Source organism: Leuresthes tenuis, unplaced genomic scaffold (assembly GCF_036924035.1).
Source record: "Leuresthes tenuis unplaced genomic scaffold, fLeuTen1.0.hap1 SCAF_6, whole genome shotgun sequence".
In the NCBI taxonomy this organism is placed as follows: domain Eukaryota; kingdom Metazoa; phylum Chordata; class Actinopteri; order Atheriniformes; family Atherinopsidae; genus Leuresthes; species Leuresthes tenuis.
Window position 1 is genome coordinate 12,641,572 of NW_027325360.1, and position 27,022 is coordinate 12,668,593.

General features: G+C 40.6%; 1 protein-coding gene across 1 annotated transcript; it reads right to left on the bottom strand.

Annotated features, from left to right (window-relative positions):
• Positions 1 to 16: 16 nt before the first annotated feature.
• Positions 17 to 25,817, bottom strand: hsd17b4 (hydroxysteroid (17-beta) dehydrogenase 4). Its single transcript, XM_072387657.1, has 25 exons — positions 25,678 to 25,817; positions 25,103 to 25,156; positions 24,506 to 24,613; positions 23,888 to 23,947; positions 23,741 to 23,762; positions 23,523 to 23,569; positions 23,194 to 23,278; positions 20,504 to 20,691; positions 18,852 to 18,943; positions 18,646 to 18,670; positions 18,378 to 18,506; positions 14,761 to 14,873; positions 9,669 to 9,781; positions 9,315 to 9,438; positions 9,050 to 9,101; positions 8,152 to 8,223; positions 7,098 to 7,201; positions 6,006 to 6,071; positions 5,524 to 5,593; positions 5,285 to 5,391; positions 3,304 to 3,390; positions 3,081 to 3,167; positions 2,103 to 2,241; positions 1,398 to 1,525; positions 17 to 716 (listed from the first exon to the last, which is right to left on the bottom strand). The coding sequence occupies exons 1-25, from the start codon at positions 25,727 to 25,729 to the stop codon at positions 627 to 629; spliced, it is 2,214 nt and encodes a 737-aa protein (XP_072243758.1). The 5' UTR covers positions 25,730 to 25,817; the 3' UTR covers positions 17 to 626.
• Between the last annotated feature and the right edge of the window lie 1,205 nt (positions 25,818 to 27,022).

Genomic DNA, 27,022 nt, shown 5'->3' on the forward strand with positions numbered 1-27,022 from the left:
ACAAACAACAAAAGCCTTTTTTCATTAGAGCAAACATTACATTTAATTACGGTTTACATTAAAAATCCAGCAAATTAGTATCGTCATGATTCGCAAAAGTCTGTATTGGTGTGGGTTGAGTTTGTATTGATTCCACCATCAGATACGTAGAACCGCTTCTGACTTTGAATTTGTCGTTATAACGATGAACCTCAGAGGAATCACGTCTTCAGTGAGGCTGATGAAAAACTGGTTGAGCTCACATCTGTCATCACCTCCATCCAGTTTTACAGTCATAGACAATATTTGATATCAAATCAAACGTTGAAAAATCTGTGTTTAATCAAGTATTTGGACTTTAACATCAGGCGAAAGGCGTGTTTATCGAGAACAGACTAACAGATGAAACGAAGCAGCTGCGCTGTGTTACAGTTTCTCCTGATGCCAACGTCTGCAAATATGGCATAAGAAATCTAAACGTCTCGACTGCAGCGAAAACGTATTTTCATTCAGAAGTATTGCTGAAGTATTGAGTTTCCATTGAGAGGCAACGCATACAAAGTGCGCACAGGGATTAGGAGGAGGAGGAGGAGAGAGTCGGTATGGCGGTTAGTTCCCGAAGACGTCTGATTGTCTGGCAGAGAAGCTCACAGCTTGGCATAATCCTTCAGGATGACCTCCAGCTTCTGACTCAGCATAACGTTCCCTTTCACTTTCAGCTTGCCTGCAAAGAACGCCTAAAAAAACCAAAACAGACACATTCTGTAAGCCTTTAAAGTTTTTTTTAATCATCATTCATTGTTATTAGAATATTCATCAGGTCCAGAGGTGCACGCGCAGCGGAGGAGTCAGTTTACTGGGTGATCTAAACCACCGATGATGTGCACTGCTTTCCTCGGTCATCACAAGACGAGGTTATGATGACCCTGGGTGACAGTTGACGGCGTCCCTTTTCATCTCCACCGACTAATCTTCCCCCAGCTGCTTCTTTCATCGTCATAGAGACTGGAAAAAGACCCAGCCTGAGGGATCTTCAGCACCTCTTTGTAAAGACTTGCGCACAAACACGGGCCTCGGATCGATAACAAGCGCTCCGAGAAGCATATAAATTCTGCAGTGACGGCAACTCCCGCTGACAGATGGGATACAACAGACATAACAAGTAGTGCCGATTGATTACCCACGCTGAGTGCTTTCTGGTCTACCTCTGAGAGATCATTGCTTCTTTTTCTTTTTTTTCAAAAATCGGATAAGAAGACGTCTTTACAGACTGAAGGGCGCTTTGAAGGTGCTCTCGCTGTAATCAAAATGTACGGGATATTTGTTTTGCATGAATTCAGTCAAAATGTTCCCCATCCCAGACGAAAGATCTTAAAAGACAGCAGCGCAAAGTGCATAAATGATTACTTGTGTGTTACCTTCTGAGGCATAAGTTTCCCCATCACCACATCCATGAAGTCTTGGTCTGACACAGTGAAGGTCACATCCACCTTTCCGCTGTACGGCCCTTTGTGCAAGGAGCCGCTGCCGTTCTTCAGATCAATGGCTGCAGGAAGGCAGCGGGAGACAAAAGCACAGGCGGCGGCAGAAGATGGAATTAATCAAAAGCACAAAAAGCTTCACTTTTCCCCTGCGCTGACTTTCTCTGTTCGGACTTTTTAAACTCAGTCATTCACGTAAATCAATTCCTGGTTTTTCTAGGTTAAAATGAACTTAAACTTTACTGCTCATTTCAAATTCATTTTTCCGCTTTGTTTTCTAGGAAAACGACCACGTCTAAAGATGCCACTAAAGGGGTAATACACAACTTTCCTGATTGGCTGCTTTTATCTAGTCACTTTGAGGAGGAAGAAGAAGCGTTTTTCATGTGCAGGGATCAGCATAACTTTTAGAAGAAGCTGCTCTCTGGACAACCTAATCTTCATCTTGTGTGTGTGATCTTACTGGGGCAGTTAGTCTTTATTGTGTTTTTCTTTGGACAGAGTATCCCACTACTACCTCACGGTCTTCAACCATCTTCACTGTTTTACTGTGAACAAATCTTTTCCTTTCGTGGCCGAGGAATGATCTGAACCGAGTCGTTCTCTTGCAGCGAGCGTTTGTCAAACATTCAGAGCACTCACTCCAGTGGGCCGCTTTCTTGCCGTCCTTCGTGATCTCCCAGCCGAACACAGCGTTCACCTTCTTGACCAACTCCGAGCCCAAGTCTTCGATACGCCGTCCGATCTCTGCGAACACAAGCTCGCTCTGAAGGTCTCCTCCCTGCACGGAGGGCAGAAATAAAAGAAACACTCGTCTCCACAGATGATGTGTCAAACGTACGCTCTCATTCTGTCTAATTCAAGGGTCCTCACAGTGTTGATGGCTGAGGGCCAATTTATGGAGCCGGCATCGAATGAAGGGCGACCACAGAAATGCACTCGTGAAACAACCTCCACAAACTCTCCATCGGTGAACGGCTCATTACACCTCGCAATTTTATGAGCCGTCACACAGCTCATCGGTGTTAGAGCTTCTCCTATCAGTGTTTAATCTTAAAAGCTTTGAGCACAGAAATCAGCTGACTGCAGATAACACAGATGACTCCATCCGTCTCATCATCAAAACACATGAAATCTCTTCTTTTGAAGCACGCGTTTTGGTTTTTTTTCTTCATCTGGCTTCCACAAAGCAACGCATGTAACCGAGAAAGAACGGGACTCCTACAACACATTAAAAAGGACACTCAAGCAAATAATGCATGTACAACCTGTAGCTATCAACAAGCTGTCGTCGCTAACCTGACAGAAGCTTGTTGTGACACAGCGCTTGAGTGGTGAATAAATGTAGCCCGTAGCCATGGCCTCATTTCCACACAAGCCTTACTCAGCAATGTGTTCAGTTTGCTGTTTAAAGTTTCACAAAGTGTTATTTTTAGTGTCCGAAGGTGGTTTATACTGCGCATTGTTCATTTTCATGCTCATTTTGAAGCATTAGTGAGGTAAGCCGCCAACAATTCGAGTAAAATACACATCTGCCCGCTGAGAACATCGTGAAACTATCTGATGAAAGGGAACAGAGGAGGATGCTGAAAGAAAGGAGGTCTTTCAGACTAAATGTACCTGCAGGGGACTTTGTGGAGAAGCTTCTGCCGTTTCATGTAAATCCACGTAGGCCCCAGCCAGCACAACAGCACCGGTCTCCTTCACCTGTGTGAAAGAGACGAGAGACGAGAGCTGGTCAGAAGGACCGAGGACAAACATCAGCTCCGACACGACGGGTCAGACTCATTCGTCACCCAATCTGCGATGAAGGCTGCCACAGAATTGATCAAATAACGCTCACTTTGCACTGCATGTGGATTCGGTTGCCCTCCTTCCACATTTCAGTTTGCAGAGACTGACCTGGAATCACCGGCTTTGCAAAGCGAACCTGAGAAAGAAAAGCAAGGATAGATCAGTTATTTACAACATTTAACCACGCATTTCTTTGCTTTCCATTCATTTTACTACTCTAAACCTCTCTGACTTTTCTTCTGCATGAGAAGTTCGGTTCATCGAATTTCCACGTAGATTTAATTTGCACGTTTTTGACCCGGTAAACGCCCAGTTAGTGTGTGCACACGTGTTTCTGTGATCTCATTTTCCAAATATTAAATTAAATGACCATTTTAGCCCAACTTTTGTATTATATTTGCTGTCAAGTTCAATTCTGACAAATGAGCGCATTAAAACATAACTAATTTAACGGTTTCAGCTTTGATACGTGAGCTGAAAAGCTGCCAAAGATGTCTCTTATTGCAGGAGAGCAATACTGTGACCGAGGGACGGAGGCGGTAACTAAATCAGTTCATGACTAAAATGTGAGGTGACCAAAGAGAAAATGCTGGTTGGCTGGATTGACCTAAACAAACAGGTAATTAGGAAAGCACTGCAGTGATTATTATGTTCCAGCTGGTCATGGTTATTAAGTCATTTAACCCAAACTAAGGTAGTGAGCAGCTTCTCATTCTTTACACGATCGTGTCAGAAGTCACGTCCTGTGGCTGTAGAAAACATGTTACTCTGTTTCAGAGGGATCAGGTTACCGTTCCGCATCAAGCAAACAAACCAAACACGGAGACTGCTAAAACCAATAGAATTTGGGGTAAGAACTCTCCAACACATTAAAACCTGGAAGGATAGTGGTGAACCATCATCTGTGAGGGAGAAATGTGGAGAAAATCTCGAGTGATCAAAGATCACTTAAATGTTTGGTGGAATCAGATAAAAGAGATTCAACAGCAGAACCCCCAGTGATGTTTCTAAGAGAAGAAGTAAGAGCTTTTCCATGCACGCAATGTCAGAGTGTGGGGACTAAACAGCTGTGTAGCCTGAAGAAAACCACTTATCAACAAGATTAATTGAAAGTCAGAAAGTCTTCAGGGGGCAAAAGAAGCTTCATGTGGTCTGATGGGTTCAGATTTAGTCTGTTCCACAATGATGAGAACATCCGGGTAAGAAGAGTGGAGGCGATGCTTTGATCAGCGGTTTCTTCAGTTGGTAAGGGTGAGGTTTACTAACGTTCTATGGCTAAAAAACTAAAGATCTTTAATTAAATTAAAGCTTAAATTAAAAAGGTAAAATATATTGAATATACTAAACGTATTTACCAGAAACAGATTATTTTCCCTGATGTCACAGGCATAATTCAAGATGACAACACCAGGATTCAGTCATTTTCACACGTGGACTGGCCACCACAGAGGCCAGATTGGGAGGCCAATGGGAATCTTTGGGATGTGCCGGAGAAGACTTAACGCAGCGGACAGACTCCAACATCGCTATTACAAGGTGGCGGTGAAAAATGGGTGCAACTCTGGATGGAAATGCATGTTGTAATATTATACAAGCTTACTGAAATGATGCCACGGTGAACGTGAGCTGTAATCAGAGCTAAAGATGGCCCAGCTAAATATTAGTGTGCAACTTGTCTTGGCCAAGATGAGTTTTTGAATATATTGCACTGTTGGGTAGAAAAGATCATAACCTGGACAGCAGGCTGTAGTCCATGTTATACGGCCATGCGCTTTTTTCCCCCCAACACATATTTCGTGTCAATTCTGCCTTCAAATGAATTCAGATGAAGGAAAAAGAATGCCAGTCAATCATTTTTTCTCCTCAGGAGAAAGTCAGACCATCTGTGCATGCCTTGAGCGACAGATCTGGATTGCTTTTGTCAGCAATAGAAAACTGATGAAAGCGACAAATTCGCTCAAGTGGTTACTGCGCGGGAACCAATGACTCATAAAATGTGTGACAGGGCTTAAATCACGGCTAATGCTCACCTTGATGGCTTTGAATCTGGAGGGGTCATTGTTGGCAAACTGCTTGAGGACGTGTCTCCCAGCAAAGCCGAATGAGCACAAACCATGCAGGATGGGAGACTTGAAGCCTGAGCAAAGAGCATTTGTAAGTACATCATGTTCAAGCATACATGAAATCAACACACAAAAGTTGCCTAAAAAGCCCTGGGCTGCGAACTATCTGACAACAAGCATCCCGCAATACATGTACAGTTTCTCACCTCCCAGGGCAGCAAAGCTGGGGTCGATATGAAGAGGGTTCCAGTCTCCACTCAGACGATACAAGGCCGCCTGCAACAGAAGGGAGACCAAACATCGTTAAGATCTATATCTAATTCATAAAGCCCTCCACCTCTCAAACACAAATGTGCACTGAAATTAAAGAGAGACACCTAAAATAAGACTGCCTTTGAAGTAATAACACTGCAGTTATTCAAAAGGCTTCAGGGAATTAGCCTCTTATTCCCCCTTCTGTTTTACTTTCTGCTGCATCATGCAGGCAGGATTCTATTTTCTCTCAGACAGAATGAAAAGCTTGTTAAACACGTCTGCCGCACATTTAGTCTCAAACTTTATGATTAATTCAGGTTGGGGGGGGGGGCGACAAAACAAAACAACAATGTGCTCTATTTTCACCCACATATCATCAATTCAGCTTATGTATTCTCGAATTCTCGACCAAAACCCACACAGACACACTCACTTGGTCTCTGGTGGTTGAATCAATCACAACAGCATCTGGTGCACGCTTAGGAGGAGGCAGAGGGGCCTGGAGGAAATTAAAAGGAAAAGAAAACAGTGAAGTACGCGGCAGTTTTTATAATCCTGTCTCTACAAAAAGCTGTGGCACAGCGTAAGATGTAAATAAAAACAGAGTCTGCCGACTGACATTTAAACTCACTTATCTAGTGTAATGTATCAAATGTTGTTGTTTACCACTGTTCTTTAACACGTCTTCTATGGACACGCATTTAGGAAGTGAGGATGCTGACTGCCGTAGTTTTGGCCAGTTCAGCCGCTGGACTCTTTTACTACCAATGCGGTTTGGTATTGTCTTGCAGAAATAAGCAAGACCTTCTCTAAGAAAGAAGGAAAGTTATCCGGATGAAAACATGTTGCCTGAAACACTTGAGTGTTAAATTAAACCAGTCGAGGTCAGTCAGCGTTAACGATTCCTTCACAGATTTAAAAAAAAAACAACAAAGGAAAAACAGCCCCTTTCAACCTTTGGAAGACAAAACGTGCGTGATTTCGATTCGTCAGATCACAGGTCAATTTTCCTTTTTAACTACGTGACTGAGATAGACGAGGATGTGCCCCGAGGAGCTGGCGATATTCCCAGAACTCGTTTTTGTACGTTTTTCTCTCTCTGCACAGCAATGACCGAGTTTGCCGACGATGTCTCTCCAGAGTGTTACCAAGCCCGTGCAGTTGTTTCTGTCACAGATTTAGTACAGAGGGGGTTTTTTTTCTTCTGTTTTTCCTGGATGAACGTTTTACTGAAATATTAAACGATAGATGATGAAATCCCTAAAATTCCTCACCATTTTGTGTTGAGAAACGTTAAGAAATTTTCTAGAACTTGCTGATGCTTTAAAGAGTTAGTGAGCCCTTCCACTTCTTTACCTCTCAAAAGCTCTCTAAAGTCTCTCATTTATTTATTTATTTTATTTCCCAGTTTTAACATTTGATCATCTTCATCCAACTTACTCTGTTTTTACTCATCTACAAAGTGTCACAACGTTCACGTTTGTGATATCATTTCAGTAAAGTAACACAAGCAAAAAATATATACTTTGGCTTTCTCTGAGCTTCTCCTCCCACCGAAGCCTCCAGCTCCGACCACAAACACTGAAAACTGGTTGTAGCACACCAGCTCGCCGCCACTGTACGTGTTCACTGTGAAACAAAGGAAATGTTGGAGTTTAAGGCTAGTTTCACGTGTGGAGCAAGTATTCAGATCCAGCTTTTACATAGCTAATCTTAACAATCAAGCATAGCGAGTTAAGTTTGAGTCAAATTAACAAAGTCTTACAGGTGTACTACTGAAACCAAGACTGAGGGTTGATTCATCTCTCAAAGTCTATCATATTCTATAAATGTGGTAAATCTTAAATTAGGTGGGCCTCGATAATTCTACTCAGAAGCTTAATTTTACGTGTTTTAGTTTTTAAAATATGATGGCATTTCTGTAAACAGCACATGTTCACATCTACATGCCGATTGTCAGAGAGCTGAAAAACTATTACCTGAATATAACGTGAATAATATATTCAAATGAACGGTCCCCAGTTTGCGGTTAGAGTTCGTCACGTTTAGCATACCAATGGCAGACAAGCACCAGTCAGACAAAAGTCTGAATCTGAACAGAAGCTCAAAAGAAACAATCATCAGCAGATGCACTTTAAAATAATTGCTCTGGCTGGTTAGTTTCATTAGGTCGATCTAAATAAAAGTGCCTACAGCCAAACAAGAGTGACGTGCAGTCTTACCCAGAAATAGCTTTATTTTCACACTAACAGAAGCTGACTGGTTTCATATGTAAAAGAAAAAAGAATTTCCTTCTGCAAACACGCAGGGAACCTCAGGTCCCCTGTTTTTATGGTTTAAGTTGGATTAATTATATATCTGAGTGGTTCTAATAACATGCATCTCTGTGGAATTGTCAAACTAAGACATGAGCCTTTCATGGTCCATTATTTCAGTCCCTGCAGACACAGACCGTAAATTAACTTTTTCTAATTGAGCCTGAGAGCCAACTCGAGGGAAAAGACACATTAAACTGATGAAAACAAATGAATATAAAATGAATACTATATAGGACTAAAGTTGCACCCCCACAAACTCACCATCCAAGAGGATGACAGCTCCAGATCCCTTGTCCAGCACGTCTGCTATGGCGGACTCAGACGTGAGCGTTCCTGAAAATGTTTTGTAACTATTTACTTTGGACTTAAAGCCACACACACACTTTATATTCTGAGCCAGTTGTGCCATTTTCAATCCATAAAGCACGTTTGACTGTTTAAAAGTAAGACACAAGGTGCCATTACACTCAATCCTCAAAGGGTTGCAGCATGTCTCTTTGCTTGGCTTTTGCAGGATTACTAAATCCATGATTATCAGAAATAAAAACCGTCAAGCTCATCATCCATTTTCGAGCAAACCCGGCAATAATTTGATGTTCCCATCTATTTCATGATGAGATTTTGACACTTTTTTTTAAATCTTGCTTCGTACTGAAAACTTTTTAAAATATTGAGACATGTCACTGTGAGGATAAAAAAAAAGCAGTTCCAGCAGGTTAAAAGCCTTGTATACTAGGTATAAATGGTTGCCGGAGCCTCTGAAAACTCCTGAAATAACATCAAAAACGGCACCGAGCGTTGTTAAACGACTTTCTGGGTTCCAGACAGACAGTCAGGGATTCATCTTTCAGAAAAACATCAAACTGAGCTGTGTGACTTGCATAAAATGGCAGTGCAAGGGGCACAGACTGGAAACATGTGGATCCATTTGTTGTCGTTTCCTCAGCATGGACATGCTACTGTATAGCAGAATATACATAGAATCATACAATTAAAACCTATCACGGCTATAAAATGTGAAGCTCACCACATCAGACATCCCATTTTTAAATGGGCTTGTAGAGGTGAACTAAGGGACTCAGTTTCTTGTTTTTAATAAATTGAGGTTGATCGTCCTGACATGATTTGATACATACAATAAACAAACAGGAGGAAATACCTGAAGTTGGCAGAGGTTTGTAAAGCTCCAGATACTGCTCTCCATGCAAAACCTGACACAAAACAAGGCATCAGCTGTGACATATATGTGCACCAGTCTCCTAACCTCACAGCATGAGTAATATACATACTATTGCTGTTTTCCTTGAACGCAAGATTGTGTGAAATATCCCATATGCATAAGCATATGTACATACAAAAAAGTCGCACACACAAGCACGATCACGCACGCGGACATTTAGGCACGATCGTGTATGTTTTCTAACCTGCGTGAAGTCTATGTTGAGCCCAGGGACAGAGCTCAGCCCGCCACCCATCATGGATGACTGCGAGGGGATGACCCCGAACGTGGGGAGGCAGCTGAAGTCTGGATGGCCCTCGTATAGGAACCTACATTAAAATGTAAGTGTTACTGGACTGTGAAAAAAGCACAGATGAAGCAGGATGAAGACATAAATAACAGCACAGATGGCCGCACAGGAGCGTGAGTCAGTGTTTGTTCCTCATGCAGGTCGATGTAAAAGTAATGACTGCATCAGTGATCATCGTCTAATTCCATTTAAATTCACGTAAGTTGCCTTTCCACAGGCTGCGGGGGAGATTGCTGCTAAGATGCATACTTAAGATGGTCTGGGTCCTTGGTGGACATGCCCACCCCCAGCGCGTAGAGGATACACTGGGTTTGGGTGAAGTTGAAGGAGGTTGATGGTAGTTTTTGTCCCACAGCCTCAGTCTGAAAGGAGAAAAGATAAGAAGTGGAAAAAATAAAATAAAAAATTCTACCATTTAAACACAAAAAGAAGAGTAAGAATGCAGTTTTTAGAGTGTGGAGAAGTTTAGCCCAAGTTTTAGCCTCTTGTTGGTTATGATTTGTTCTTCCTAAAAAAAGAAAGTATAAATAAAAAGAGTAAAAACCTTAGCTTTCCCAAGCATCGTTTCCTCCGTTACAAGTGATTTCTTAAGGGATTTCGTCTTAACGCACGTTCAGTGGCACACACTCACATACAACCCTCTTTTCTCACCAAAATGTGTTTAACTACAGATAATGAAAGTGCAGCCATCCAATTTAAACAAACTAAGTGGATGCCTTCAAAAGTTACTGTGTGTTGAGTGCTAAGTTCTTTCTTTTTCCATTACTATTCCACCAGTGCAGTTAAGCAGAGAGTAACTGTCTAGAGGATCATAAAGAGGGATTTCTGTGCTAAAAAGGCCATTACATAGGGAGATTTTCACCCACTTTGTGTAACTGTAAAGAATATGGGGCCAGTAGATTTAGTTCTCTCGCTTACATTGAAGCAGTTTTAATGTATGAGAAGAAAGAATGATGATAAAAACTGTTTTGGTGTTCATGTTGGCACTTAAATACGCTTTAAAAGGCACTCGATGAAAGCAATAAACGTTTGCTAGATATGAGAAACAACACCGACTACAACACTGGCCAGAATGTAAGAAATTCATCTTCAGGGGATGTAAAAAAGATTATGCAGTTGATTTCATCTGTGATCACCAGCAGCTCTTAGTTTGAGGACCCGAGGGGTCTGAAAGAGTTTGGAAAAAATCAGCAGTTCGGAAATGTGCTCCTGGGCCGGATCGGGCTGAGCTTTGTGAGTGATCAGCACAATTTCAAAACGGGTCTTGATTTTGACAGGTGGCCAGCGCAGAGACGCCAGGAGCCGAGCCGATGGTCGAGTTCTACTTGCACTTGTTTTAATTGGCAGCCTGAAAATGGGCACCAACTCTTGAGCAGAACAACGCAGTAATCAAGTGTTAATGACAGTAAGTCACAAATGTCTTTTAAAGATGGGTAAGGTGGAGCCCTTTGCTGTAGTGCAGATGTTTTAAAGCCAACATAAATCCCAGTCTCAGGTGGTCTGGCAGAGCTTTCAATTGATTCAAGACTAAAACTGATCATTAATTCAACTAGAGCTCCTATAGAAAATCTGCACCAACCAAATTAATTCAACTAATTATCACCATAATTATTATTTCATTCTTTACATTACATATTCTACACTTTATTTTTAGCAGTCTTTGAAGTCATTTAATTTGTCCTGGGCTTCTTTCCATTAAACAGTTTAAATATGTTCATACATACTGCATTTTTTCCACTTTTTCTATGATGTGGGAGATATGATGTAAAATGTATTTGTTGCATCATATTCAGGACATTACAAATATTTACCCCCCTGCCCCAGAAAAAAAAAAAGTATTTATCCGTTTTACAAAGACTTTCTGCACATTTCCTCAGGAAATCGCAAATATTCTAAACTATAAACTCAACACAAGAAACTAAACTCAAATCGCCATCAAGAAGTACTTGACTTACAATAAACAGCGGCCAACAGCCCCTACTTTTCCCTCTGGTCAACCTGGTGAGTGTGTGTTACCTACTCTGTGACTTCGTCCGCTGCCGACTCAGAGGAGCATCGACCTTTTTTCACGCTCTGCACCGTGCAAACGAAACGGCGATGCACAACGAAGCCGCCTCCGTCTTCAAAACACAGTAAAACACGAGCTCCTTCACACACAGCTCAAAGAGCAGGATGACTTTTGGTAGTCGGCTTGAGCACTTAAACACGAGCCCTTAGTGCTGTGTGAAAAGAGTCTCCTTAAAGCGGTGGTTTCACAGAGTGTATCGGAAACTTGATGTGACATTTAGAGGTAATAAGTTTGTGAAGTGTATGAGTAAAATAGAGCAGGAAAAAGGTGTTTTTTTTTTCTAAAAAAAGCAACAGTTCAGCTGGTTTCTTGTTGCCAACGAGTATGTTCGATCAGTTAAATTATTTATTAAAAGCTATCTGATGAATTACATCATTATTAGACCTCTGGCAATCACAGTACCATCATAGCAGTCCTGCAGATTTCAACTGCTTTATCATATTAACAACCCGGCAGCTGAGTTTTTGCTTGGTAGATTGCTGTGAGTCACACTCTTCCTAATATCGCCTCATATGTGGTCAAAAATCCCAACAAAGCCTGGCCTCTGGAGGCCTAATTTTAATTAAAACTGCATTAAAATGCAGATGTAGGAAATACCTCAGAACCATCCCCACATTCTTTGATTTCATACTATATGCACTCCTAAGATTAATGCCACAGTCTCTAGAGGGTATCAGGAAAAAAATGAAAGCAGTTTCCTTTTAGGGGGGATGCAGCCTGGTGGTCTGATGGCTTAATGTTACATCCCGACCATGTTACCACTGTGTCCAAGAATTAAATCTGTTTCTCTCCTATTATTCATGATAAAACTTTGTTGTAAAATGATGGCTGCCGATAACTATCATTTCACTATCTGGCCAATTATTTTCCAAGTCAACTTTACCTATGAATTGTCAGAAAATTAACTATAACTAAATCGTCCAAGTCATTACAGTAATTAGTGCTGATTTTGTTTAAAAAAAAATCTATTCTAGTTTATGTTTGGTTTTACATTTGTGCATCCGTGTTTTTGATATTTCCTGAATGTTAATCTATACGGACATAAATATACAGACATGAGCTGAAAAATTCAAAGAAAAAAAACCAAAACCAATAATCGAATTAAACCTGTTTGCACTCGGTCGCCAATTAAGGTTAATATGGTCCATTTCTAAACAGCTGTTATCATGGATAAAGATCAGACTGGCGTTTGTAGCGGTGTTCAGTTGCATAACTGCATTATACACGGAGTGATATTTTACTTGCTCCGCTGTAAAAGGAATGCCGAATCAACTCTCTGAATAATACAACAGTTCCACGTCACCTTTCATCCTCTTATTACCATGCAGCTTCACTAAAACAGTGCAACATTGATATATAATTTAATTTGCCTTCGGGGGTTAATAAAATAATATTGAATTAATCTATGCCACCTAAATCCTTGTTAAACATAAGGCACAGCACCATTCAGGACGAGCAGACAGCTGTGCAATGGATGGATGCATGATATAAAGTACAGCCTGGATTAACCTGCCACAGCTACACTACAAACCATAACAAGGACAAGGACACAAATGCAACAAGCAGAGTACGTATGGAACAACACAAACAAAATACACACACGCACACACACACACGCAGCCAAGTCCACTGAGGACACAATGGTGATATTTGTCTTGAGGCTACAGTGTGACTCTGTTCCAAATCCCAGGCAGGCAGCAGTAACACCCAAACACACAGCAGAGAGGACACCAATACCCGAGAGTCAGCGTACATCCTTTTAGGAACTGTATCACATCACTGAACAGGGCCAGTGAGCTCTGCTCATGTCTCACAGGAGGTAAAATAATATCCCTTTTTTTCCCTTCCTTTTCTTTTAATGCAGACATTAAAAAAAAAGCTTGTTTCATATTGTTATGGCTTTTTTCCTTCAACACAGCTCCAGTATTTCTGCAGTCTGCACTGAACAAAGCATTCGACCTGAGTGAGATTTCCCTCTTTACACTTTACAGACACTTTACAGTGTGACATGTTGGTGGTGATGAGGATTATTATACATCCCTTTACAAATTTCCAAATTCAAAATATTTGCAGAATTGACAAACACCAAGAAAGAGGTCAGTTATTTGCGTAACATTACCTGTGAATGCAAACTTACCTACTTGCCCACAACAAGAAGCTTCACAGAATGTGAGATGGCTGCTGTCCTTTTGTATAATCATTTCATGTGGTGTGATTTTACTTGTGGCTAAATGTTTAATTTAGGCGACCCAGCCATATGGGAGCAGTCATCCATTCCCTCTCTGTGATTCAGAAACGGTAAACCCAGTAAAGTGAAAGTGAAGGAGCACCTAGAGATGGAGTCTCTCTTGTGCCTCAGCATCTTTTGTGCGTTGCAGTTTAAAAGCTAATCTGCGCAGACCCTTGTTTGCTGTGTCAACTTTTCATATTTACAGGAGACGCCGGAGCACTTATGAATGTTGCAGGAGCTACGCTAAGAAGGTTATTATCGTCCCTGACTTAATACTGTGTGAGGTTATTAAAGAGTAATGAGTTGCCATGTTTGAAACAGCCAGAAAGTCCACAGCTGTGTACTTTCAGAAGTCATTATATGGCCTCACGTCAACAAAGCCATTTGCCAAATGTTGCAACCAAAAATGATCCTGAACGCAGGGATGTGAGAAGAAACAAGGAAAGTAAAGGCATAGGCCAGTGTCTCTGCAGTGTAATGCGCTGCCACACAATCATGAGACATGATTCAGAGGAACTAACGTTTTTACAAGTCTGTGCTGCTTTTTATCAACCTTCCACTTTGTCCGTCTTTGAAGAAAAAGGACGACAGAATATAGAAGACGGAGGAAAAATAAAGCTACGATTGTACTCACCGCGTTGGTCATTTTACGAGCAAATTGTGACATCAACACAGCGCCGTAATTGTTTACGCCGGCGCATCAGAAACCGCAGTTTTCCTCCTAAATAGTAGATGTTGCGCTCAGCAATTGCTGATTCTCAAATGCGTAAACCACACATTCTACACAGGTAGAAAACAGCCGTTTTCATGGTTTACAGTCAAAAGTTGGATGGACAAAACAACTGAATTGACCCGTGCGCTCGGACCCGTGTCCGTCATCAGCCTCGTGGATAACAGCTAAAAGAAAAGCCAGAACTGGACAGTAATGTGTACAGCAGGCTACAGGAGAAACAATGAGGAACATTTTTTCCAAGACTTTTCAAGACCTGCAAACAGCCTTTACCGTCAAAGTAAGAAGCAGCCAAAGCTGTGTCTCTACTCACGGGATTAATCCCTGCTCCTGGCGCCACAGAGGCTGCAGCTGCTGTTGGAATCGCACCCGCGTCACTCTCCGACTCCACTTGAGACAGCACACTCACAACTGACTGCAGAGACTCTGCACAAAGGTGAGAAGAGGAAATGAATAACAGCACATGAGGTGACCGATGAAAGTCATTCTGTATCCATCGTTACGCCTCAGGAATCTCTGAAGCCGCGGACCGTGCTGTAATGAGGACGTTACAGGATACTTCTTACCGACAATTCATCCTTCATACTGTACGCAATTTTACTTTCGCAGGTTAGCGCTCTGTTAGCCGGCTAAAACGATCATAATTATAATCATTCAACTGACATTGGCTGGCAGGGATCCTACATATTCTGTACAACAACTGTACATTATAACCTTCACCTGATCACACTGTTTTAATGGCCCCTTTTGTGAAAACAGAACTGAATAAATAAAATTCTAACATGAGATTAAAAAGCTTTTTTTTTTTTTAAATATGGGGAAGTGTATCTAAAGTTATCGTAACAAATTTGTAGTCCCACTGTATTCATGTGTGAGGTTCCCAGTGAAAAATAATAATCCATGATGGTGAAAATCACCAGAAACTTACATTTAAAAAAGGAATGAATTTAGGGATTCAAACAAAGTGAAATAACATCAAAAGAGACGTTGACACAAAATTAAATGGACAAATGTAAGATGCCAGCACATTAAAGGTAAATCCAACTGATTCTCGGCTCAAACATCAATTGCTCTCACCCACAATACTTTGACTTGTCACTTTGAGTCGTGTTATTACGAAAAAGCCATAGCGAGTCAGGCCATAAATATATTCATTCCATAAACTGAAGATCTGAATATCAATTCATATTCAGACAACATGAACAAAGAAAGCCAGCTGAGACAACAGAGGAAAAGAAGCCGAGTGAGACAGGGAATATCGCAGTCACTCATTACGTCACTTGGCAGCAGGCAGTTACCAAACACAGGCTGCAACAAGTCCCTGTAATAAGCTACAAATGAAGAGGCACAACAAAGTCATGCTAATGAGACGAGCTAGTACCCTGTGGGACCACCCCCGCTCAGTTAACATTAATGCCGCCACCCTCCCTTCAACTTACATTTGAAAATGCAGAGAGGGTGGAGGAGGCAGAGAGAGAGAGAATAATCAACATTCGCCACCCTCCTGTTTGCATCAGACCTTCTGGGAACACTGCAACCCTTGTTCATGCTCAACATCATATTCACTTTGGCTTTTTTTTTTTCCCCCAACCGCATTTGCTTGATCTTGAACTCCGCCTGGTTCTTGCCCTTCGTTGTTAACAAATTCACTGTAATAACTACAGGTGAGCTGATAGTAAAGGCCGCAATGAATGGACGGGATTTATTCGCTCTATTCGAAATGGCATTTCTGATTGAGCTCTCAAAAGGTGTCTCCACGCCAGAAAGGCTAGTGACGCATAAAGCTGCGAGTTTGTTGCAGCAGAAAAACTAAGAATGAATAAGTCCAGGATACATTTCATATATATAAAAAAAATCTGTATTTTTGAAGAAATGGATGTTATTTACAGTTGGTCAGAAATTGACGGAGACGTGTCCTTTTTTCACGAGCCGACATAATTTCCTGAGGTCTTAACTGAATGTCTGAGGCGTGCGTTGGTGAAAATAGCACAGAGACAGTACAGTAAACTTTATCTTCCATTCATTTACAGTTCAACTCAAGCAAATCATTTTGAGGGATGAGGATTGACCCTCTCAACTCCACTCGGCCCCTGTCCTCCCTAGGGTCGGCCTTGGACTATGTTATCACAGTATGATGGAGCATACAGTGAACAGCCTGAACAGCATACAGTGACCAGAGCTCAGGCCAAAGAAAGATAAATACCTGACTGGCTATTTTACTCTCAGATACTTCCATTTCCCATGTCTGCAGTTTGACCATGGACAGCTGGGAGGTTACCAGCCCTCTTTTAGGTACAATCGTGTCACAAGTCATGTATTAAACTGGCCCCAGTTGTTGTAACAGGCACCATATAAAAGAATGGCTGCTGGCTGGCGCATAACACCACTGAGAATAAGTAGGAATTCCTCCGTCACATCTCAGGTCCATGAACTATGGGTTGCACCATCACTCCATTGCACTGGGTTTTATTTAAGATTTTAGAAGCTAACGTTAAGTTGCTTTTGTGGGCAATATTTCAGCCATATTTGTTTTTGTCATATCAGTATTAAAGTGATACAACCTGGGGCTAGAGTCTTGTAGACAAGCTATAAGGCCCATGTTTCTCCAAGAGTCTTTAAAAAGTTTTCATCGTTTTATTACCTCTCAATCTTTTTCCTTATCCTTTATATTTGGTTCCTGGCTAGGCTGGCTTCTTCCTCCAAAACAGAAGGTTTACGTCAAGAGTCTTCATCAGGACTCAACAGGTGAAGCATTGTGGAGTTTAAAGTCTAATTTCCCCAATGGTACAATAAAGTAACTATCCATCCCAGTCAGACTTCTTTACAAGTGAATACAAGTGATTGTTTTTGAGGTGGCCGCGCCTCATATCTGGAGCATGGAGTTTCCTCCTCATATAAGAAGAGCTCAGTCTTCAGAAACCTCCCATTGGCATTCAATAGAAATAGAGCTGAAGCAAATCGATTAGTTTTTGTTCTAACTTTTCATTCCTATTGTTTCCTTTTGCATTTTTATGTAATGCCACAAATCTTTTGTTGTTTTTGTTCCTTTTTCCCTCATGGTATAGTCTTTTCATATCATGCTTCTATGGATTGATCGTCTAATTGCATGGCATGACATTTGTCTCTTTTCCAAACGTCCATTTAAGTGTTTACCGACGTTGATGTTCAGAGCTGAAGTGCTGAAAATCAATCACAGCTGAACCTGCTCACAAGAATGTTTGCCACCTGCAATTGGACCGAAAACCATTTTATATCAGACATGACTGTCTGCAGCAGGAATTTTATTGTTATCGCTTCTCTTTTTGGTTAAGTCTGACACAACACTATTAGCAGCTTTAAGGCTTCTTTTGAGAAAACTGCATTAAATGATAAAAACTGAAGGCAGCCTGTATAATCTAACTTTATACACACACACACACACACACACGTCTTCACTTAACACAGTTTGTTGGGTTAGCAAGCAGCAGGACACAAGTACTGTAAAAAAAAAAAAAGTTTGATATCTGCTCCACGGCTAAAACCCTCTCTTCAAACATAAAAGGTAATTCTTGCTTTATAGCACACAAGCGTTGATGCACTAAAAGGCCAAGAGGCAAACAGTGTAGTCATGCAATCATCTGTAATCTGAATCATTCTGACTCAACAAGGAATGAGTCAAACAAGTGTGAAAGTGTCATCTGCATGAAAACGGTTTTAGTAATATTTCATCTCTAGGCAGGAGTTGTATGGTTATGTTAGCAATAATGAAACAACCATTCAAGACAAACGGCATGAAATTAACTGTGCTTTACATTTTCGTGAATTCAAAAACCTTGAGACGCCATCGGCACACCCTTGAGTAAGAGTGTATACTCTCGATGCTCCCATAAATGTTTTTTTTTGCAGGTTTTATAGAGTGCGAGTTCATATCGGGCTCTATACAGTACTGACCTTGCACATTAGCGGGCTTGGTGGCATTTGTAAAATCACAGATTCTATCCCACTGGTCCCGCACGGCCTCAGGAGTCATGGGGTTATTCTTTTGTCTCACAGTCCGGCCCTGAGAACGCTCCCAGCGCACTGTGCACATAGTCATACATAAATGACAGAGGGTCACTGCACGGTGAAAATCCCACACATACAGTACAGGAGAACCAGGGGCTAATGAATATTACAAATGCATGCAGACATTTCCTCAGGAAAACTACACAGTACTCACATTTACCAATCCAGCCTGCACCAGCCTGAGAAGAGATGAAACATAAGATGAGCAAACACACTGATATTAAATAAATATTCAGTATCTCCTTCTTGCCTTGTGTTATGGCTACATTATTGTTCTCAATGACTAAAGGAGAAAAATGACAAAAAGCTCGAGCAGCACAGTGAGAAGAACCAGCAGAAAGGTGTTACTTTCCTGAATACCTCAAATAGTCCACCATTTTCTTGACATTGTTCATGACAGAGCCAGAGGACCAAAGGAGCAACATACTCAGGCTTCAAAGATGCCACGAGATCTAAATAAAACAAAACACACACATATATATACAGTAAAGAAGAGCTGCTTCTTTGCCTGTCCTTCAACAGTACAAACAGGCAAAGGAAGGCTTGGCTGTGTTGGTTTATTATGAAAATGACAAAATGTTTGCTTAATTTGCTCATGTTGAAAATACTGAGGAAACAAGATCTTACCGACCTCAAGCATTTGTGTCGAGCTCCAGAGCTGACAGACAAGATAACTATTCTTATTCTTAGAATATTCATTCTAAAAATCCATTTAAAGATGATTTGTAGGGAAAAAAATGGATTTTCTCTGTGCAGTACCTCACTTAAATTCACAATATATACAGATTTGCTGAACATGACACGAATCCAAAGTATATTTTATCGCCTCGCAGTCATATGATTACACAGTAAGACCAAACTTCTGCCCGTGTGCTTCATCCATCTGATCGGAACTTTTTAAAGCATGAGGTCTAAAAGTAGCGCAAATTATGTTTAGAAACAAAAAGAATCTCAGGGTATTTTACGATTAATATCCTCAAAAGCTGATAACAAATAGGAGGACCTTTCTAAACATGTTGTAATGAATCAGAAATATATCTTCACAAAAGCTTTCATTATAACAATTCAATATTTAAATCGAGATGCCATCTGTGCACTGAAAATATCTGTGAGCCTGTGGTAACACAGAAGCCATTCTGCTTTGCTGGCCTTGACGGTTTTTAGCACCATGAGTTCTGTTGTTTGTCTTTTAGAAAAATCTGAGTCAGTGAAAACCAACATATGGAACCAAGTCATTTACCAAGGTGAGGCCATCCTGTGACAGTTGGCACAGCACAGAGTGACAGATGCTCCTGGAGACCAGCACGGCAGGGCAACAAAACCGTGCCTCTACTTCGTCACTTAATACAACAGTCAACAGAGCAGAAGTCACAGAGCACGCGAAAATATACCCAGGAGGTGCAGACAAACACTGCTTTTGGTGGCTGTCCCAGTCTTTACGGGCTCATGAGATTAAAACAGTGACTCACTGATGAGTTATATCAAGTTTTTGTTGGATGCATCACATGTAACATACAGTACCCCATCTGTAGCTGTTCTGAGCTTCATTTCAAACATTTCGTCTGTAAATATTTCATTGGCATACTTAATATTTCTATGTATGTGTGCGAGTGCAGCCAGAAAGGCCGGGAAAACAAGGAGGCCGGAGCTGCCTGCTTCAATAAGGGGGCTGGCAAATTAAAACTTTTAAAGCACTCAGAGGGTGCAAGATTTCATCATGGTTGTTGACACAGTGAGGAAAACAAAGCTGTTGAATATTAGATGAACATTAGCATGTCAAATGCGAGTGCTGTCACCCCAAATTTCATGAATTTACATTAAGCTGGCATTTCATCTTGCAGCTGTTCAGGGGGATTAAGAAAAGATGTGGTAAAGATCCGCTTGACTGTTTTGGCCTGACCAAATAATGACCGTCTTTGCGAATAAATGAGCACCAACATAGTGAACAGAACACCACAGTGTGCATTATACAGACCAACTCTCTGCAATAATGGGCTGCGTTTAATGCTTACCTGGTGGCATGACAGTCTCTGTGAGGCGTGACCCAGCAACAGGGGCAATAGTGTTGCAGTAAATGTTGTACTTGCGTCCTTCAATTGCCAAGGTGTTAGCAAGCCCCAGCATGCCCAGCTTGGCAGCGCTGTAGTTGGCCTGGCCGAAGTTACCGTAGATGCCTGCAGCTGAGGCAGTCATGATGATTCTGACCACAAGAAAGAAAGAAAAAAAGAAAAAAATCCCAGAGGCAACAGGTCAGCGTTAATGCAAGGTGACAGGCATCGCTATGGAGTAATGGGAGTCTGTGATGGCCCACACACAATTGCACAAAGAATACACACGTCTTATGGACACATAAACACGTGCAAGTGTTCATAATAAGCATTTAGTCACATAATGAGAACACATGGACAGATGTCTCCTTTACCATAGGTACACAACGACAAACGCGACTTATTTACTTGATCGACTGTAGAAATAAAAGCATGTTTGCACATCAACCACACGGTCTGGCACTCGTGTACACATTCTCACGCAGAGTTCACCTCAGTCGAGCAGAAGTAATGAGGTTAAGCATCAATGCCACATTAACTGCAGGAGACATCTGCAACATGCCGCCTCACTGGTCTTAAGAAAGCAGCGATCCATATCAAAGCGCTCACACGTCGCACAACAAGAGAAATAACAGGAGAATGGCGACGACTAAGCATTTTTCACATCAATTACTTTTGCTTGTTAATAGTCACGGAGTCATTTACTGGAGGAAATGTTCAAACCAGCTAGTGTTGCGACACATATCTTTGAAGTCTTTTTTTTTTTTTTTTTTAACGGAACATCTCAATAAAACGTTGCTTTAGGGGCCTGGTGCAGAAGACAAATATGTTCGATGTGTTTGCTCCTCCGTGCTCTCATATAGTGAGAACAGGGGAGTCGGGTCATTGACATTTCTTCTTTCTCATTTCTTTCTGCAATGGGTTTTCCTTTGAATGCACCATAAATTTTTCTTTGGGGTGACTGCACACAAAGATTGAATTTCAGGACTGCGCACGAGCAATGCACTAAAAAAAAAAAAAAAAAAAAAAAAAAAAAAAAGGGAAATGATTATCCTCTTTGTCTCTATAAAGAATTTAAAGACTATATCTATATCAAATGTTTATTTAAAGCCAACACTGTTATTTTCAAGGGTTTTCTTCTCACTGATGAGCAACTGTCGAACTAAAGGCAAGTTGTTACTTGTTCCTTTGGAGCGCAGCAGCTTGTGTGCGTTTATGAAGGGCAACTGTTACCTACATTATCAAGGGAGCAAAGTAGGCCGTGTGACCTTCCCATGCTAATTATAACACAAAACACGCATATCTAAACAGGGCTCTCATTGCAGGGTACATTTTCACCTGTCAGGGAGAAGAACGGGGATAATTAAGAACAACATTAATGATTGTTGAGTTCCAGAAAGCAGCCGCTGTGATTTGCATCAGCATGACAGAAAGACCTGGTAGTAAACCAAGGTTAAATAAATAGCCCACTGTGCATTACATGTCTGTCTGCAGTGTCGATATATGCCAATATTTTAAAACATGTAGCCAGTGATGCTTGATATTGAGTCAGAATGCGTTGCTAATGTGATGCTATACATTAATTATTACCTACATATTTATGCATCTTTAGTCGCTTAGCTAACAACTGAATTAGTCCTTAGTCCCTCACAGCATTTTATTACACACTTATATCGTCTTAATCAAAGTCTAGGAATAATGCAAAGAAGTATTGGGGTTACTGAAGGTTTTTTTTTATTTTCCATTTCCAAAACAGAGACGTAATGTCAAGAATAAATTCCAACTTTAGGGTGACTGCATTCCACCCGCCCAAAAATGTACATTCACAGGATGTGGAAGTGAGTTTATGAAGTGGTGCATTTGTCAAGCGACCGTTTCACACAACACGGCAACCAAATCCACCTAGGAAACAATTGATAGCAATGCCACTTGGCTTCAGCTTATCGCAAGTATTCAAACGTCAAAGCATGTTTGGCCCTTCATTGTGGTCGCCTGAGCTTTACAACTGCAGGAACAAACAATTTGATCAACTGAGATGCAGCATATTCATTCATCCATTATCACCGGTTTCAGCTTGCTGGAATGCAGCCACATCTTTCAGGTTTCTGTGGGTTCACTTTCTCAACAAACTACATTTTTTTCTACTTTTTAGCATGCAGTGTTTATGCACAAAAAAAAGAAAGAATCATCTGATTACTAAAAACCTATTCTGAAGCACAGTGTCACCAGGCCATTTTGTCCACATTTCTCAACTCTATGCACCAGTGCTGGCTTGATTTAATCTCAATGTTCCAACTCTAATCTTAAAATGTCGGGTTTATTTTAGACTATTTCAACTTCAATCTATTAACTACAGAAAAAAACTTTCTTTTCGTTATTTCGACTTCATTTATAAAATATATATTTACCTGAATATGTTTTCCACACTTTTTTTCTTAGCAAGCTGATATTTATTTTCAAATTTGAGAAAAAAACTACACTCTTTCTTAATTCTATTTTTTCTTCCATGTAGCCCTGATAGTTTGTAACACAGAGTGTGTCTGCCGAGGACACTGCAACTTTGTTAGATCTAAAACAAAGAAAATCCCACTATTGTAATAGGGCAACGCAGCTGTTACTCCACATGAACGGTTGTTGCTAGCTGTGCTCCTTACCTGCCAAACTTTTGGTTTTTCATGTGGTTCCAGGCAGCTCGCGTCACCAAGAAAGAGCCTCTCAGGTGAATTCTTTGAATGAGGTCTGAAATGCAGAGTGGGTGCAATGTCACAGTAAACATATAACGTTAAACACTTGTGTCGTGCCGTGTGAATCTCAGAAGTAACCATAAGTATATTTTTAAACCTTCAACAAAGACAATTGCTTTTTATGAATAAAATAAGTATGGTGGTTAGACGAACAAAAGGAAATAAGGTGGTATTATGAGATCACCCCTTTATAGTATGAGCTGATGAGGCTGAAGTAAATGTAAAGATCAGAAAATTACCCCAATCCAAATCACTGGTCCTGGCAAATGATCGGTCACGAAGTATCCTTGGTAAAGAAGAGCATAAAAGAGTTTGTGTTTTCAGCGTGAGCAAAAACTTTAAATTACCATATATTAATATCCAATTAATATGATAACTGCAACTGAAAAGCCTTTCTAAGAGCAGATGAGGTAATTAAGGCAAAACATATTCTGAATATTATTGTGAAATGACTTACCCAGCATTGTTTACAACAATATCTGGAAGAAAAGAATATTACCTGATTAAACTAATTGTAGTAATAACGTCACTGACAGGCATCTAATCTGCACTTTACACATCACCACTGATGACTACAGGATTATCCTTCAAACATAATACAGACCTATTCTTCCAAAAGTATCCAAGGCTGTCTGGATCAGCTTTTCTCCATCTTCCACAGAATCTGTATGGACAAGAAAAGAAAATAGTACTTTCTTTCTTTCTTTCTTTCAGAGGATTGTATCATTGTGTGCTTCTTGTTGGTTTGGGTTCAATGAAAGAGCTGATTGTTGTGTGCGCTTCTAAAGAGAGAGTTACTGTTAGAAAATATATGGCAGACAAGGAGTGAGGTGCATAGGAAACTTGTACTATGTACAACAGAGCCTTGATAGCCCCTATCAGCTTCTCACTTTGTAGTGTGATGATGTGTGGCATGCCACCTTTATTGATCGCGAATCATGATTGTTTGCTGCAAAGCGGAAAACAAAAAAAAAGGAATCTGCCATGTACAAAATAACCTGTGAAACCCATTGATCAAAGTCTTGCTTTGTTCCTTAAAAGCATTTTTTCCCATGTGTGTGAGAAGCATAAAGATGAGAGAAATTATACAAGATACACAGCTTAATTGGAGAGCAAGAGAGACTGAGAGAAGTCAAAACCATTTTTACATACACTACACAGTACATGGAAAGCAAGGAGGAAAAAAAAAAAACACAGATGGGGGGTAGTCCATAGTTCTCACCATAGTTCGCCACTGCCTTGCCTCCCTTTGCTCTTATCTCCTCCACAACCTTATCAGCAGCTGCAGAACTCTTGCCACCCCCTTTTGTGTCAGCCCCAAGGTCATTCACTTTATTGCAAGAAGAAGAAAAGATTAGCAATAATGGGGTGAATTCTGCAATCCTCCATAAGTGAGTAGCTTAAGAGAGGACTGGAGTTAAACTGATTCTTTGTCGGAGCAGAGAGCTTGCTCAGTCCGGGCAGAAATAAAAGTCATTAAGGATGGCATTTCTTTATGCCATCATCAGTAACTATGTAGTAAAAAAAAAAAAAAAGTAGCGTTGTCTTGGTGGTCACTACAATGAAAAAATACCATGTGAAGTATTATATAGCAAGTGATATGAACCAACAGTAGAAATTCTTAACAGGCTATATGACTGATGAAACATGAAAGCAGCAAGCTTCGGCAAGATCATCCACTTTGATGTCAGACTAAAATAAATTTAAAAAAAGATAACTATACTAGATGTTACAAGGATTCGTGTGGAGAATCTAACATTAGTCAACATATTGTCCATACTTGTTCTCAAAACATCCATTATTACAGTTGTTTATTTACCAACTACTGAGGCTCCTCTTGCAGCAAAAGCCAGTGCATATTCTCTGCCAAGGCCTGCAGAAAGAAAGATGCAAGAATTAAAGAGCCTAAGCACACATTTTCAGAGTAAAACACCCCCATTTGCAGCCTTTGTTATGTTGTTGCATGTGCCCTTTCACACACTTTCATCTGAGCGATTGTAAGCCATGGCTCTAGTTGTACTTTGCTCCCCGTGTTCATCAAATTGACTTTTTTTTCTCCCCCATTCCTTTTCATTTTATTTTTATGCTAATTAAAAGAACATTAATCATTTGTATGTTTTTTCATAACACAGATGTCATTATCTACTGTGATAACTTTGAGACTTGCAGCTCTATTTCCAGCGTTGCCAAATCAGTGAAATACCCAGATAATCAGCAGGGCACCGTCGGCAGCACAGAGAAAGACAGCAGAGTCGTGGACTGGCTGTTTTCATAACTTTTCTCACATACTTCCCCACAACAACCTAACAACTAGCAAATTAGCATTCGAAGCTACCGTTATGAAAGCTACAGAGGCGTCGATACAACTGACAGCCTCGCAAACAGCGATTTTACCTCCTCCAGCGCCAGTTACAAGCACAACTCTTCCTTCGAATGACAAAGACATAGCGGTGAAGTACTCTATAACTGTCTGTTTCAGGGCAGCACTGACACAGTTGTTATACGAGCAGCACTAACTGAGGGTGAACTCCTACAAGTTCCACTTCCGCATTTACAAGAGGACGTTCTCGGCAATGGCCAATCAGAGTCCAGGATTTGATTGCGCCGCTAGGTTTAATGTACGCACTTTGATCCCGAGTTTTCAGCCCTGCTAGTCCCATTATCTTGACACGACCGTAACATTAGCGTTTCATAGCTGGCCATCTTTCCTTTTTATCACCATGTAAGAGGAACAGGATGATTATGCGATGACAATAACAATGACAAGCATATTTATTGATATTGTAAAGGGTAAGTATTTTTCTCTCTTGCCAGATGCTTGAAAAATGCAATCGCAAAATTCAAACATGGTGAGAAATTTGGTATTGCACGACTGGTTTAAGGAAAAACAATAATCAAAAACCCATTTTTCAAAAGCTGAAATTGTACAGTGTGTGTACAGGAATGTGAAATGCGACCTAATTATGACATTTGTAATTGTTTGGTGTTTCTATTGTTTTTTAAACTGCCCTCTTTTACATTTAAGACACCTTTATGTCCAAGTCCGGATTTTTTTTTTTTAGTTTTTCTGTATTCCTCCTGTTCCCTCCAGTGCTCAGATTTCCTCCTGCCAGGTTTTGACTTGTTTTTGGATACATTACCAGTTCTCTTCTCTGTTTTTTTCTCAGCTTTTAAATTTTGCATCTGAACTGGTCCTGCCATGCGACCCTTTTGGCCAGATCTTTATAATAGATCATTTCGCTCATTTTTATTTGCTTCCAGCTTGTATCTTTCAACGAGTTTTTTCAACTTTCAACCATTTTCTGCCATTCTACCCTCCTCAGCCCTGAAACGTGGTAGTTTCCTGGGTTGGGCCAATTTGTTTTCTCTCTATCTGGGACAATGTTGCTTTGTATTATTGTTCAAATCTATTCTGAAATATACCACCAAATGCTAAAGTTACAAGATATTCGCTCAAGCGCTGAATTTGAACAGTTAGTGGTTCATATAGTTATAAAACAATGTGCATACAAGCTGTTACAATAAAGAACGGTTTCAAAAATAACAAAGTTAACGTGGAGAGTCAAAGTCCTAACTTTAATATGACAGAACTGTTGTGAAAAGACCTTAAGCTGATAATATATCAGGTTGTATTTATGCGGAAACATAAAATTCTGTGGCGGTTCACAAACTTACAACCAATGTTATTCTTTACTACATTTTCTCGCGACAACATAGAATTTCCATCAGCATTTTTAAC